We start from the raw sequence: 17483 nt of genomic DNA on the forward strand, positions 1-17483 counted from the left end.
TTGATGGATTAGAAAAATACATTGATACAACTAATAACTTTAAACATTTAATACAATTTTGAAAAAAATATTTTTTTGTGGTTTAATTTTTAAGATATTTATGAAATACATTGAGTGCAGTCTCTGACCATACAAAGCTTTCTCAGGAGTAAACATGGTAAAACCAGTTTTCAAGATAAAGTGACCCAAACAGCTTCATGCTCTCTATATAAATTAAACATAAAATAAATATACTGAAATACACAAATTAATTTTTATTTTTTTGACCACAGTTAATTGGTGAGCTAAAGTATGTAAACCATCAAATACAAAAGGTGGGTCCCTAGTCACTGCTAAAAATTAACGCCTGCCTGTAGGCCCGAGGCAGGTAGATCTTGTGTTGGGCCTGTAGTCTCAGATTGGTATTGTCCTCATGGCCTGCTGTAAATTTATGAGTTGATTTATTTGTCACAATCAAGACTGGGCCCAGGGTACCATTGCAGAAATTATCCAAGTCCTACAACTCCCACGCTCTGACACTCTTACAACATTTGTATCACTAATGTAGCTTTTGTTTCTTTTGGTCAACACAACACAGTGCACATGTCATTCAACACAGCACAGTGCACATGTCCTTCAACACAACAGTCATGTGTCATTCAACACAACACAGTGCATGTGTCCTTCAACACAACACAGTCATGTGTCATTCAACACAACAGTGATGTGTCATTCAACACAACAGTGCATGTGTCATTCAACACATTCAACACAACACAGACATGTGTCATTCAACACAACAGTCATGTGTCATTCAACACAACACAGTGCATGTGTCATTCAACACAACAGTCATGTGTCATTCAACACAAGTCATGTGTCATTCAACACAACACAGTCATGTGTCATTCAACACAACAGTCATTCAACACAACACAGTGCATGTGTCATTCAACACAACAGTCATGTGCCATTCAACACAACACAGTGCATGTTTCCTTCAACACAACACAGTCATGTGTCATTCAACACAACAGTCATTCAACACAACACAGTGCATGTGTCATTCAACACAACAGTCATGTGTCATTCAGAACAACACAGTGCATGTCTCATTCAACACAACAGTCATGTGTCATTCAACACAACACAGTGCATGTGTCCTTCAACACAACAGTCATGTGTCATTCAACACAACACAGACATGTGTCATTCAACACAACACCAATCTCATCAAAATCAGACCTCAGTTCTCGCTACCGCAAAACAAATATCTGAGGACATCCCATTAGGTGTCACGTCAGAACGACCTTTCATCCGACTAATCAGAGCATCGCCTACCAGATTATGAAAGTGACAATCGGAATGTGACTTCTAATCATGCAACCTCAAAAACTTTAACTCCGAACAAGTTAAGGGTTTAACGACAGAATTCATACAATCTAGACCATCTTTTAGCCATTCCAGAATGTTCTCTTGTTCAGGTATTAAATTTGTAATCGAGAATTTGTCAAAATATGTTTCGAAGCCAATTTGAAATTAGTTCCGTAAAGCACGAGAAAGCTGCCTTCTGATTGGTCATTCCATTGGTCAGTCAAAGTTTGCACAAGGTCAGTCTGACATGGCCCGTAATGGGATGTCCTCAGATCTTTGTTTAGCTGTAGCCAGAACTAAGATCTGATTTTAATGAGATTGACACAACACAGTCATGTGTCATTCAACACCAGACAGTTACACCATGATGAACCTAAATTTAGGATTTAGGAAATATTTCAAAAACCATTCTGCAATTGACTTGGTTGATGCCCGGGCATTCTCCCACTGTATCATAGAGCCAATCATGGGAACCTAGTAAATAAGTGCTTCGTCAACTTCATGAATCCTTTAGTACAGATGCACGAGTCACTGCATATTTTGGGGTAAGCAATGTTAGCACGTGGTTCATGTTTTCACCTAAAATGGAGTATATGAAAACATGAGTATGGCCGTCAACCAATTGATAAACTTGCGCAGTGTAAACGAAACAACGCTCACATCACATCAAGAAGCTGACGTCCAAGGCCTTGTTACTGTAGGTACAAGAGCAGAGAACCGTGGAAGCGATTATTTGACCATATATGGAGGCCTAGGATGACAGTGTTACCGATCCCTCACCCGTAACTGCAGCAAATGTTAGGTTACATAACTCTACTCAGCTAATCTACATGAGGGTACCTCTTTGTCGGCTAAGTGGCGGGGTTTGCGATTACGTTTGCTTTTCTTTTTTTCTTTCAATGGAGATAACTTCGAGCTGCCATTCTTGCCCGCTTTGTGAGTTTTTGACAATCGCTCTCTGCGGTTGCGTCCACTTTTTTTCTTCACCTCCATGCGGCATGTTCGTCCTCTCTTGATGATTGAGGAGCAACCATTAGTAAACGTTCTCCCAACAACATGTCAGCCTCCATGCTGTCCCAATACAGTTCTTATTTACACTACATCTTTACTCAAACATCCCCCCCCCCCATGTTTTCAAAAACAAACAAATGAACTTCAAGCTGACAACATGTAGGCCTGACAAATCAATCATATTTCCTGTCTAACAACGAAGGCGGTCAGGCATGGCTCCAACCAGCTCTCTATGTGTGTGGAATCATGGGAACTGATGAAGCAAGGGGAGATAACTCACAGGATCAAGATTAGTTTCATACTAGTTTCTGCATGTTTCCGTGGTAACCACAATTGAGATCTGGAGCTGCATGACCTAGCCCTTGCTGACCTACATTTGCTGCAGTCATTACCCATGATCCCCCTTGCTGCAGTCAGCAGTGACGGAAAACAGTCGTGTAGTGACCAAAGGAGGTCACAACTTGGGGAGAGAGAGCCAAGGATGGGATGTTTTGAAACAGTATTAACAAATATTATAATTTACTTTTTTGGAACAATATATTTGGTTTCTGTTGATGGTTTGTGACTGCAGCAAAGTAGCATGTGGACGTGACAGACTGATCCTTATGTTTGTAAAGTTCAGTTTGTCATATATTTCATAAAGGTGTTACAACAAAAGCAGTGTTCACAATGAATGAGCGGCTTGTGAACCAGTGAAGCCGGCAACTCTGGGCCTGGAAGAGATTCTGGAGGATCTCCAGGTTTCATCAAAGGAGTCCATGACATTGTGGAGGAGGTCATGACATGGGAAAGGTCAAGGACATTGTGCAGATTACATGGGCTGGTTATGAGGAGAAAACAATGATGAAATAAAAAAGGGCCATGAAGCAAACATAAAACAGAACAACGATTATGCATGCATGCAAGAGCTGGTGAGAGCTGCATTCACGGTGCCGGTCAGTAGCCAAGATTAAACTACAGCAGCGCTGGGGAGTGGGTTGCTGGGCAACATGGCGCTCACCGTCTGGCCCGGGGGTCCAGGGGGACCGGGGGGGCCAAGGATGAAGCCAGCGGGAAAGCTTCCGTCTGGATCATACCCACCCCCACGTTCACCCTTATGTCCTCGCTTCCCCTGCAACACAACATGTTAGTAACATCGTCAACGCAACATCGTCAACGCATGCAGTCAAGTTCGACCTGCTAAGGACTTCAGGTAGTGAAGACATTAGTGTCAGTATAGGAAATGACAGAACATGATACACGTATGGATAGCAGCAGGATTAGTTGTTCCAGCATCAGTTGCAGCCCTGTCAGCTATCAGCAGGCATTTCCTGGTATTACTTGGTTTACAGATGTTTCCTAACAACTGTCCATGGTGGTTGAACATTATACTGAATATTGTCTTTCCAGAAACCAGAAAATTTGAGTTTGGGGATCAGTAAACCAGGTGATAAAATGAATAAAGGCAAAGAGGGTTAGTTGAAGGATAAAAAAGAAAGTGTTAAATGGAGGAATGGAGGAGTTTCTCACTCACTCATTCACAGTAATACACAATCTGGGATGTGTTTGATAAAGGTCATGAATGATGCAAACATGAACCTATAAACCTATAGTTTCTAAATATTCACATTGTAGAAGTTAAATAAGGAAAAAACAGTCAATATTGTATAGATGACAACTTCTTACAGTGTTGCAATGTTACAGGCAATATTGTATGGATGACAACTTCTTACAGTGTTGCAATGTTACAGGCAATATTGTATGGATGACAACTTCTTACAGTGTTGCAATGTTACAGGCAATATTGTATGGATGACAACTTCTTACAGTGTTGCAATGTTACAGGCAATATTGTATGGATGACAACTTCTTACAGTGTTGCAATGTTACAGTCAATATTTTATGGATGACAACTTCTTACAGTGTTGCAATGTTACAGGCAATATTTTATGGATGACAACTTCTTACAGTGTTGCAATGTTACAGGCAATATTGTATGGATGACAACTTCTTACAGTGTTGCAATGTTACAGGCAATATTGTATGGATGACAACTTCTTACAGTGTTGCAATGTTACAGGCAATATTGTATGGATGAAAACTTCTTACACTGTTGCAATGTTACAGGCAATATTTTATGGATGACAACTTCTTACAGTGTTGCAATGTTACAGGCAATATTGTATGGATGACAACTTCTTACAGTGTTGCAATGTTACAGGCAATATTGTATGGATGACAACTTCTTACAGTGTTGCAATGTTACAGGCAATATTGTATGGATGACAACTTCTTACAGTGTTGCAATGTTACAGGCAATATTGTATGGATGACAACTTCTTACAGTGTTGCAATGTTACAGGCAATATTGTATGGATGACAACTTCTTACAGTGTTGCAATGTTACAGGCAATATTGTATGGATGACAACTTCTTACAGTGTTGCAATGTTACAGGCAATATTGTATGGATGACAACTTCTTACAGTGTTGCAATGTTACAGGCAATATTGCATGGATGACAACTTCTTACAGTGTTGCAATGTTACAGGCAATATTGTATGGATGACAACTTCTTACAGTGTTGCAATGTTACAGTCAATATTTTATGGATGACAACTTCTTACAGTGTTGCAATGTTACAGGCAATATTTTATGGATGACAACTTCTTACAGTGTTGCAATGTTACAGGCAATATTGTATGGATGACAACTTCTTACAGTGTTGCAATGTTACAGGCAATATTGTATGGATGAAAACTTCTTACACTGTTGCAATGTTACAGGCAATATTTTATGGATGACAACTTCTTACAGTGTTGCAATGTTACAGGCAATATTGTATGGATGACAACTTCTTACAGTGTTGCAGTGTTACAGGCAATATTGTATGGATGACAACTTCTTACAGTGTTGCAATGTTACAGGCAATATTGTATGGATGAAAACTTCTTACAGTGTTGCAATGTTACAGGCAATATTTTATGGATGACAACTTCTTACAGTGTTGCAATGTTACAGGCAATATTGTATGGATGACAACTTCTTACAGTGTTGCAGTGTTACAGTCAATATTGTATGGATGACAACTTCTTACAGTGTTGCAATATTTGTTGTGCAGACAGTATGATAAAGGTGCAAGTATCTGCATGTTGTCATCCGTACAATTGCTTGTTTGTGAGGTGAGGTGTAGCACCTTGGGCCACCTCCTTGTGTAGTGTGCTACACACATAAATCAGGTGACAGTGAGGCTCTCAGTGACAAGTATGTGAACATTCCAAAGAAGAAGTGAATGTGTCTAAGACTCGCAGTGATTGTGTCTACCTAAGCTGTTGTGTATGATACTGTGAGACAGGATTGGGGGACAGTGTTAATTCGAGGGGAGAAAGATGACCTTGGTTGTCAACGTTGCTGGCACATGCATGTTAACAGAGATAAGACGAGTTAACCGAGATAAGACGAGTTAACCGAGATAAGACGAGTTAACCGAGATAAGTTGGGGGAAGTGGGAGAAGTGGGAGCTACGCAGCCACACAAGAATCTGGCTGAAGGGCACCTGTGAGATGGTTTGAGATTGAAAAACACGAATGACTAATTGTTCACTGTTGACCTGTCATATCTAACAAGAAACCTGGAGGCAAAATGTTGGTGAGAACCAATTAATATTAAGGGTATATGGCAGACCGATTTCATTACACATTTCACAGATTTTCGTGATAGAGATACCAGAGATTGTTTAAAGGGAATTGATGTAAGTGTTGTCTCAAAGATAATTTCTAAAATCTCTTGAAATTCTTGAAGAAGAAACCCCGAAAAAAAACCAAACGAAAACTATATCAATAAGCAAACAGCACTTTCTCAGGTTCTTTCCTAATATTAAATTCTGAACAAATTCTACAGTAAAACAAGTTTTATTCACAAGTGATGACACTTGTCCGTTACTTTTCTGTATATCCAGTGAAAGAATCTGCCCTTCTACATGCACCTGTTTATATCCCCTGTGTTATACAGCAACAGTCCCATGCAGTATCGACACTCTCATGCTATACGGCAGCAGGTCACAGTGCAGCGACACATGCAACCACTCACTTGGGGTCCTGCCGGACCTAAGTCTCCCTTGGGCCCCTGTATCCCCTGGGGACCCGGCTGTCCATTGAACTTGGTCAGTCCTGGCTTGCCCAACTCTCCCTTCGCGCCTTTGGACCCTAAGCGTCCGGGCATCCCCGGGCGGCCTATCTCCCCTTTCTCACCCTGTATTAGTACATGACAAGAGACAGTGCCAAGCAGGGTGGAATACAATGTGTATCAAATAGCAGCGGTGCTCATAATAGGGAGAATGCAGCTTGTGTTCACGACTAGTTTGGTCCTAGGCCACAGAACCATATGTTGTGTTTCTCATAACCTCCATGATCTTACATTTGCTGGATCTGACAATTGTTTTGATCTTCAAACTTTTCATAAAATACAGACCCAGAAAATTTAGATTTTTATTCCCCAGATTTAATGGAGAACACAAATTTCAAACCCATGACCATGCCATCTGGTTAAAATTGTTCTCCAGTTCATGTTTTTTTCAAATGTTTGGAAAATATTACGCAATTATCTGGCAAATTATGACTGTTATAAAGTCGTGTGCACAAGCATGGCCAACCTCAGTGCAGTCAAAATGTCATCCCAACTTCTTGATTACATTACAACTGATAGTTGTCAGGACAGTAGTACAAGATGGAATATAGTCTTCGGGTGAGTAGTACAAGATGGAGGATAGTTTCTGACTGCAGTGAGAGATTCCAATAAGCAGGGTACAGACATTGCGGATACAGAAATAATCAATATAATTTGTTTACAGGGTATGTCCTCCATAACAAACAAGGGCATGATGGGAAACCTTTGACCCACAGCATGCCGCTTGGGCACTGATTGGTTGCACTGGGCTGATCAATGACATACCGCGTGAGAACATCAGAAGTTGCTCTGGGCAGCGCACAAGCAAACATAGCCATCAACAATTGGACAAGACACACACAAAAGCTTACAAGGTATATTGAACATGAAAATTATCCTACATTTTGCCAACTGATTGAATTCTGATATTGAGCTATCTCACGGTTTTATCAAGGAGGGGCTATAAAGTAAAACTTAAGATAGTCAGATGTCCTTTCCCCTTATAAGACATGGGAGGATCAACTCACATGAAAGAGGCAGAAAACTTGGGGTTTCGTCACTTAATGGTCAGTTGGAAATCTACCTTTGCAATATTTTTCCGCAGACTGAGACAGGCCTGAGCATGAGGGTGAGCTATCCCACTGTTGTACAGCCTAGAGCCGTGCTCCATAGTAACCTACACAGTTCCTTACTCACTATAATAATCAACTGTTCAGAACATGACAGTAAGTTGTCTCAAGCCAAACCAAACTAAGTGAGAGAACAGTCGTTTCTGGTTTGTTCTCCGGGTGTATTGGAGCATCGGTTGTTTGACAGGCTGCCAAGCGCTAACAGAAATATGGATAGTACTTACCGGTTCTCCTGGCATGCCATCTTTTCCTGCTAAGCCCTGAAGAAAACATGCAAGTATGGACATGAAGTGCCAGCTGCAGACTCTGTGACAAGGGCATGCAGCTAACATCAGACTCCTCACAACACGGGAACCCAACCCACACTTAGACGCCCACTTGATAGCTGCTACACAGGCAACTGTGGCTGGGCAGAGATGTGTCTACCCTGGGTGTGTATCTTGGTAGATGAAGAGTCTACCCTGGGTGTGTATCTTGGTAGATGAAGAGTCTACCCAGGGTGTGTATCTTGGTAGATGAAGAGTCTACCCAGGGTGTGTATCTTGGTAGATGAAGCGTCTACCCTGGGTGCGTATCTTGGTAGATGAAGAGTCTACCCAGGGTGTGTATCTTGGTAGATGAAGAGTCTACCCAGGGTGTGTATCTTGGTAGATGAAGAGTCTACCCTGGGTGTGTATCTTGGTAGATGAAGAGTCTACCCGGGGTTTGTATCTTGGTAGATGAAGCGACTACCCTGGATGTGTATCTTGGTAGATGAAGAGTCTACCCTGGGTGTGTATCATGGTAGATGAAGAGTCTACCCAGGGTGTGTATCTTGGTAGATGAAGCATCTACCCAGGGTGTGTATCTTGGTAGATGAAGAGTCTACCCAGGGTGTGTATTTTGGTAGATGAAGAGTCTACCCTTGGTGCGTATCATGGTAGATAAAGCGTCTACCCAGGGTGTGTATCTTGGTAGATGAAGCATCTACCCTGGGTGTGTATCTTGGTAGATGAAGCATCTACCCAGGGTGTGTATCTTGGTAGATGAAGAGTCTACCCTGGGTGTGTATCTTGGTAGATGAAGTGTCTACCCTGGGTGTGTATCTTGGTAGATGAAGCATCTACCCTGGGTGTGTATCTTGGTAGATGAAGCGTCTACCCTGGGTGTGTATCTTGGTAGATGAAGCATCTACCCGGGGTGTGTATCTTGGTAGATGAAGTGTCTACCCTGGATGTGTATCTTGGTAGATGAAGAGTCTACCCAGGGTGTGTATCTTGGTAGATGAAGAGTCTACCCAGGGTGTGTATCTTGGTAGATGAAGTGTCTACCCTGAGTGTGTATCTTGGTAGATGAAGCGTCTACCCAGGGTGTGTATCTTGGTAGATGAAGCGTCTACCCAGGGTGTCTATCTTGGTAGATGAAGCGTCTACCCTGGGTGTGTATCTTGGTAGATGAAGTGTCTACCCTGAGTGTGTATCTTGGTAGATGAAGCGTCTACCCAGGGTGTGTATCTTGGTAGATGAAGCGTCTACGCTGGGTGTGTATCTTGGTAGATGAAGCGTCTACCCTGGGTGTGTATCTTGGTAGATGAAGCGTCTACCCAGGGGGTGTATCTTGGTAGGTGAAGCGTCTACCCTGGGTGTGTATCTTGGTAGATGAAAAGTCTACCCAGGGTGTGTATCTTGGTAGATGAAGAGTCTACCCAGGGTGTGTATCTTGGTAGTTGAAGAGTCTACCCAGGGTGTGTATCTTGGTAGATGAAGAGTCTACCCTGGGTGTGTATCTTGGTAGATGAAGAGTCTACCCTGGGTGTGTATCTTGGTAGATGAAGAGTCTACCCAGGGTGTGTATCTTGGTAGGTGAAGCGTCTACCCTGGGTGCGTATCTTGGTTGATGAAGAGTCTACCCAGGGTGTGTATCTTGGTAGATGAAGAGTCTACCCTGGGTGTGTATCTTGGTAGATGAAGAGTCTACCCTGGGTGTGTATCTTGGTAGATGAAGAGTCTACCCAGGGTGTCTATCTTGGTAGATGAAGCATCTACCCAGGGTGTGTATCATGGTAGATGAAGAGTCTACCCAGGGTGTGTATCTTGGTAGATGAAGCGTCTACCCTGGGTGTGTATCTTGGTAGAAGCGTCTACCCCGGGAATGTATGGACAACCACAGCAATACATGGCTACACATAGCTAGCAACATATAGAAGCACAAGTAGCAACACAATGACTGCACACAAAGCTGATTGTTTGGACTGCCGGGTCATACACTCCCAACAACTAAATACAGAAATACTTGATATCTAGACCTCTCATGCTCACATTGTCTTGTTGAGAATATGATGAATTTGGGGCTTGTGGCATTTTGGGGCATGTAACACACTTCAAGTACTATTGTCATGAATAGTACACAGAATCAAACTTGGACTATCTGCATGATAGGCCAGCACACCAACATGTGGGCTACCCAGCCATCACTTTAAAGTGTTGATGTTTGTTAGGGTATGTGGGGTGTCCGTGAGAACGGGAGGAAGATATACTCACTGGTGGTCCTACTGGTCCTGGCGGGCCCTGAAACACACATTGTCAGGTCAACTCACACAGTCAGGTCAACTCACACACAGTCAGGTCAACTCACACACAGTCAGGTCAACTCACACACAATCAGGTAAACACACAGTCAGGTCAACCTACACACAATCAGGTCAACACACAGTCAGGTCAACCTACACACAATCAGGTCAACTCACACATTGTCAGGTCAACTCATACACAGTCAGGTCAACACACAATCAGGTCAACTCACATATTGTCAGGTCAACACACAATCAGGTCAACACACAATCGTGTCAACTTACACATTGTCAGGTCAACATACAGTAAGGTCAACACACAAGTCAACACAAAATCAGGTCAACTCACACATTGTCAGGTCAAGACACCAACACACAATCAAGTCAACACAAAGTCAGGTCATCACACAGCCAGGTCAACTCACACACATAGGTCAACTCACACAGTCAAGTCAACTTACACATTGCCAGGTCAACTCACACATTGTCAGATCAACTCACACATTGTCAGGTCAACACACCAACACACAGTCAGGTCTACATACAATCAGGTCAACAAAATCAGGTCCACTCACATTGTCAGGTCAACACAATCAGGTGAGCACAATCAGGAGAACACATAATCAGGTGAACACACCAACACACAGCCAGATCAACACACAATCAGCTCGACACACAGTCAGGTCAACACACAGTCAGCTCAACACACAGTCAGGTCAACACACAGTCAGGTCAACACACAAAGAGCAGTACAGATCAGTCTGGTGATGCGTCACTGCTTCAATGAAACTTCCCATAATGCAATACAGGATGTCCATAACTAACTTGTACTGTTGTTTAATTTGGAATGACTATAATGAATATAAACAGGCTGTAGTTTTACATTGCAGTAGAAAAAATTACATTGTAGTATAAGAAATATTATCATTGTTGTTGATAGCAATTATTTCCTGATGAGGAAAACATCTTTAACATCACCAGTGGAACCTGAACAAGCTGGAAAACAACATGTGAGATCTTCAACCCCCTGTATACTACAACCCCTTTGTTACACTGTCGGTGTTGGATACCAGAAACTCTATGTGGTGACATATGGGAGGTTTGGTAAGAATGATGACAAATTTGTCATGGTTAAACATCCCACATCCTGCGCCCCTTTGCACAAAGCTTTTTTGTTGTTTAACGCTGAACTCAGTAATATTCTAGCTGTATGACAGCGGTCTGTAAATGTGAAGAGGTATTGCGCACATAAAATCCTTGCCGTAAATAGTCGGTAACTTCCGGAAGTACTCACAAATTTTAAATGTTTTAGAGTTACATTTGCTGTTAAAATTTATTAATAAACTGTTCAAATATGATAAAATGTACCTGTAAGAATTCTGACACATCGTAACTATTAAATTGGATAAAAGTACGCAAAGCTTTAAACTTTTCCCATGGTGCACTTGTTTCATAGATTTCGCGCCATAGTCGCCATGCTTGTCAAAGTGCGAGGTACTCAACATTTTTAGAGCGCTACACATACGAAGCCACAACTTTGTCATTCCTTGTTTTTCATCATGTTTGACTTCATGGAACGCCAATAAATACTCTTCGATGAAACCATTCACTCTTCTGTACTGAATTCCCACGTTACATAAATAATCAAGTCAGTGAGTCTGACCAAATGATCCCATTAGTCGCCTCTTACGACAAGCATAGTCGTCTTTTATGGCAAACATGGGTTGCTGAAGACCTATTCTACCCCGGATCTTCACGGGTTATTTTAGCGCTAAGGTGATTATAACTCCCATACTTTACCATAGGCGTACAGCAGTCGTAGCGCTAAGATTGCTTTGTGCACGGGACCCTGATCACTTGTATTACAAGACATTTACTTTCACATGAGTTTCAGGATGCAGAAGGGTCCATCAAGCCACTCACCGCTGGTCCTGGGGGTCCAACAATCCCGTCGTATCCTGGTAGTCCTGGTGGTCCGGCATCACCTGGAGGTCCTGGAGGACCCCGCTCGCCTGGTTCTCCCTGGGGAATTACAGATATATGTAGACCAGGATATATCTAGTGATATACACTGTGATGGTCATGTGACAAAACAAGGGTTATAGTGACTTCACCCTGGGAATTAAAGAGATATATATACCAGGATATAGGTAGTGATATACACCAGGAGGGTCATGTCACAAAAGTAATAGTGACATGTTTTGTAGCACAGTGTACTTCAGTAAAAACTGAAAGATATTTGTCTCTATATTGTGGGACAATATAATTTAGGTATAATTTAATTTAACAAGATAATTACAATTGTATGACTATCAAATTGATGTTGGATTTAACATTCATTCTTAAGACAATATAATCACTGTTGCAGCCCATCTACCAGCTGTTATCATCACTCAAGTTAACACTGTCAATGAAACCATGAGGGGTTTTTAAGGGGTTTTAATGTGAGCTGAAGTAAAGATAATGTCTTTCATGAAAAAGGCTATATCTAATGTATCAACAACTACAAAACAAACATCCACAAACATGCACAAACATTTATAAAAGTCACTTTTCTTCTGAGATGCACCCTGCTCATTACACGTCAGCTAAACAGCTTGTGGAGTGTGCTTGTGCCTCCCCCTGCTCCAGCCAGCTCCACCGACCTACCCTTGCTCCAGCCAGCTCCACCGACCTACCTTTATTCCAGACACCAGCACCGACCTACCCTTGCTCCAGCCAGCTCCACCGACCTACCTCTATTCCAGACACCAGCACCGACCTACCCTTGCTCCAGCCAGCTCCACCGACCTGCGCTTGCTCCAGCCAGCACCACCGACCTACCTTTATTCCAGACACCAGCACCGACCTACCCTTGCTCCAGCCAGCTCCACCGACCTACCTCTATTCCAGACACCAGCACCGACCTACCCTTGCACCAGCGAGCTCCACCGACCTACCTCTATTCCAGACACCAGCACCGACCTACCCTTGCTCCAGCCAGCTCCACCGACCTACGCTTGCTCCAGCCAGCTCCACCGACCTACCCTTGCTCCAGCCAGCTCCATCAACCTACCTCTATTCCAGACACCAGCACCGACCTACCTCTATTCCAGCCAGCTCCACCGACCTACCTTTATTCCAGACACCAGCACCGACCTACCCTTGCTCCAGCCAGCTCCACCAACCTACCCTTGCTCCAGCCAGCTCCACCGACCTACCTTTATTCCAGACACCAGCACCGACCTACCCTTGCTCAAGCCAGCTCCACCGACCTACCTCTATTCCAGACACCAGCACCGACCTTACCTGGCTCCAGCCAGCTCCACCGACCTACCCTTGATCCAATTACCAGCACCGACCTACCCTTGTTCCAAATACATGCACTGACCTAGCCTTGTTCCATATACCACCACCCACCTACCTCTATTCCAGACACCAGCACCGACCTACCCTTGTTCCAAAAAACATCATTCCCAAACAGTGCAGGATCTGTTTAAGTCACAGACCTACCTTCAGCTCAATGACTCTCTGGCCATATTCGTCCACCTCCAATCCGGCAGGAAGGCCTGGTGGTCCGCGGTCACCCTACACAACATGCACATGCTTTACATGACAACACAGGGAGGAGGCCAAGGACAGACAGTGTAGGGATGAAGAGTATAAAGAGGCAACAAGATGACAGAGTAGACTTTGGTTCATTTAAGGGCCAACCATTTCACATTCTGGGGGGGAAGGTGGGATTTAAAAAAAACAAAAACATAAAAATTGGTCTGAATTAGCTGGCAAAAAATATATAGTCCTCAGGTTTACCTCCAAAAATAAATTGTACTGTGTATGTTTTGAATCTCTGACCAATCTCATTAAAATCAGATCTTAGTTCTCGCTATCGCTAAACAAAGATCTGAGGACATCCCATTAGGGGTCACGTCAGAACGACCTTTCATCCAACCAATCAAAGCGTCGCTTACCAGATCATGAAAGTGACAGTCGGAATGTGTTTTCTAATCTTGCTACCACGATATATTTAACATGGGGTATTCCGAACGACAGTAACGGGTTTTATGATTATATCCATTCAATCTGTACCATCTATAAGCCATTCCAGAATGTTCTTCTTATCAGTTTGAAATTTTTTAAGCGAGAATACGCCAAAATATGTTTCAAAGCGTAGTCGCCAGTTTGAAACTTGTGTCGTACAGCTCGAGAAAGCTGCCTTCTGATTAACCAATGTCGATTTCTTGTCAGTCATTTCACTGGTCGGTCAAAATTCGCGAAAGGTATTTCTGACGTGACCCGTAATGGGATGTCCTCAGATCTTTGTTCAGCGGTAACGAAAACTAAGATCTGATTTTAATGAGATTGATCTCTGACAAAAGTAATATTTAATCTCAGTTCCCCACAAAAATATTAAATGAGAGGGCCCTAATCAATGTAGTCCATCTAGTCAAAGCTGGCAATCTTGACACAGTTCTGAAGTGCAACAATATAGCTGATGAAGGACATGCTTGTAGATATTGAGACAATTTGCTTCCATCATGCAATAACTGAAAAAACAAACACAACTGGGCAGTGAAAGTACATCAGCAGAAATGGGGAAGAAAAAACGAATCAGAATGAGTCTGTGCAGAATGTCGGTGAATTCAAAAACACAACCTACAAAAATCATGAAAAGACAAAGGCATCTACATGCATCTACACATGTCGGCATGCACGTCTGTGTGAGAAAAGTTCATCAACCAACCTTTATTGTAACTACTTCATAATCTGATCCCTGGAAGGAAGGAAGAGAAGAGAATGTTAGAGGGAAGAATACTTCACAAACTGGAACTGCTGCTTCAACCTCTTACATTCACAATTAGTATTTCCAGATAATGAATAACGACTGAAAAATAAGTCTTAAAATTTATACTGAATTAGCTTTCCTCTCTTAAAAATATTTAAAAAAATTCAGTGATAGATCTTCTTCTTGCACTGCAGAAATACCTTTAATGATATAATTTTTCCTTCTCGTATAGATCTTTTTACACCCTGTAAGAGACAAAAAACAAATATTAACACCTCATTCAGCATATACAGTGACATATGACAGTAAACATGTTCTAGGCTACAATTCATCGATGCAAAGATTGTGTATTGATGTAGGTGATAAGTACCAATTTGCCGTCCATGTATGTGTGATAACATGTCCTGCACGGAGTTACCCCCCTTCCATCAGCCAATCATCTCATCACCTCATGTTAAGTGTTTCTATTTCAAAGCTACAGTTTGGCTGATCATGTCTGCCGTACACTGATAGCAAGGTTAAGACTCATGCTAATAGTTTTTTCATCCTGTGAGAAAAAACGCACAAGATAAAGTGCAACAGTGTTTATTTCTTTTTCTTGGATGTGAAGATACATATCTTCAGCATAGGGACACATACACACTCAGGTATCTTCAGCATAGGGACACATACACACTCAGGTATCTTCAGCATAGGGACACATACACACTCAGGTATCTTCAGCATAGGGACACATACACACTCAGGTATCTTCAGCATAGGGACACATACACACTCAGGTATCTTCAGCATAGGGACACTTACACACTCAGGTATCTCCAGCATAGGGACACATACACACTCCGGTTTCTTCAGCATAGGGACACATACACACTCGGGTATCTTCAGCATAGGGACGCATACACACTCAGGTTTCTTCAGCATAGGGACACATACACACTCAGGTCCCTTCAGCATAGGGACACATACACACTCAGGTCCCTTCAGCATAGGGACACATACACACTCAGGTTTCTTAAGCATAGGGACACATACACACTCAGGTATCTTCAGCATAGGGACACATACACACTCAGGTCCCTTCAGCATAGGGACACATACACACTCAGGTTTCTTCAGCATAGGGACACATACACACTCAGGCATCTTCAGCATAGGGACACATACACACTCAGGTATCTTCAGCATAGGGACACATACACACTCAGGTATCTTCAGCATAGGGACACATACACACTCAGGTCCCTTCAGCATAGGGACACATACACACTCAGGTATCTTCAGCATATGGACTGCCTGCTTGGTCTAGTGGTAGAGTGTCTGCCTGGAGAGAGGAAGGTCCGGGGTTCGATTCCCAGCAGTGTCATACCAAAAGACGTTAAAAGATGGTACTTGTTGTTACCCTGTCTGGTGCTAAGGGGCTAAAACTAGGACTGGTTGGCTTGGAGTCAGTATACTGTGTCTGAGTGGGGTATTCATGTTAAACTGCGGCATGGTATCTCCGTGGGCTAGCACTATAAATCGGCATCAGTCCGGACTAGTACAAGCAGCCACACATATGTGCATGCTGGTCGCTATATAAGTGTAATAATCTTGGACGCGACGATAAACCCCACCTCACCTTCAACAAATAATAATATAATGTACATACTATTTTATACATAATTTGGGGGCACACGTAGCCCAGGTGTCTATAGTGCCATGATTTGCTGTGCAGAGTTGCGTCCCTTAGGTGTGCCAGAAACATATGATCCTGGGTTCGAATCCTGGTTTGCCCTGATGGTGTTTCTAGGTTTGTCAACACCATACCATGCTCATTGGTGTCACCAAAGTGGTAAATATTTAAGACCAGCATCACTGCTGTGAAACACGGAAATACCGTTAAAGTCATCATTAACCCCAACTCACCCACTCACTAACTTGGTTCCTACATGTGACATGCCACCTACATGAGACCTCCATGTCTTACCTTAGCTCCAGGCAGGCCGTCATACCCGGCCAGGCCAGGCTCGCCCTTCATGCCCACCTCCCCACCATCTCCCTGAAACAAGATTGGTGGGCATGTATACATACACAAGTATTTAAAGCACAAAAAGTTGTTTTTGTTTTTGTTTTTTTGTCATTGTGGTTAAATGTTCTGAACTCCTCATCTTGCCCCCTCCATCTATGCTTTCCTTGCCCCCCCCCCCCCCCCCCCCCCCCCCCTGCTTGCCTTGCCCCCCCCCCTGCTTTCCTTGCCCCTCCTGCTTTCCTTGTCCCCCTGCTTACCTTGTCCCCCTTGCTTACCTTGTCCCACCCCTGCTTACCTTGTCCCCTCCCTCCTGCTTACCCTGTACCCCCAACCCCTGCTTACCCTGTATGCCCCACCCCTGCTTACCCTGTATGCCCCACCCCTGCTTACCCTGTATGCCCCATCCCCGCTTACCCTGTACCCCCACCCCTGCTTACCCTGTAAGCCCCACCCCTGCTTACCCTGTACCCCCACCCCTGCTTACCCTGTATGCCCCACCCCTGGTTACCTTGTCCCCTCCCCT

General features: G+C 43.2%; 1 protein-coding gene across 18 annotated transcripts in view; it reads right to left on the reverse strand.

Annotated features, from left to right (window-relative positions):
- LOC124150427 (collagen alpha-1(I) chain-like) overlaps positions 1-17483 on the reverse strand; it is a 145458-nt gene that overhangs the window by 44621 nt on the left and 83354 nt on the right. For 16 of the 18 annotated variants that reach the window (XM_046522451.2, XM_048400779.1, XM_048400785.1 and 13 more), the window contains 6 exons: positions 16919-16990; positions 13677-13751; positions 12108-12206; positions 10156-10182; positions 7861-7896; positions 6432-6593 (listed from right to left, as the gene is read on the reverse strand). In XM_046522451.2, the coding sequence (XP_046378407.1) occupies positions 6432-6593; positions 7861-7896; positions 10156-10182; positions 12108-12206; positions 13677-13751; positions 16919-16990 (471 nt within the window). The remainder of the gene's footprint in view (positions 1-6431; positions 6594-7860; positions 7897-10155; positions 10183-12107; positions 12207-13676; positions 13752-16918; positions 16991-17483) is intronic. The other 2 variants (XM_048400789.1, XM_048400791.1) reach the window with 1 other exon arrangement.

This window comes from Haliotis rufescens, unplaced genomic scaffold, assembly GCF_023055435.1.
Source record: "Haliotis rufescens isolate VD_foot unplaced genomic scaffold, xgHalRufe1.0.p SCAF_20, whole genome shotgun sequence".
Lineage (NCBI taxonomy): Eukaryota > Metazoa > Mollusca > Gastropoda > Lepetellida > Haliotidae > Haliotis > Haliotis rufescens.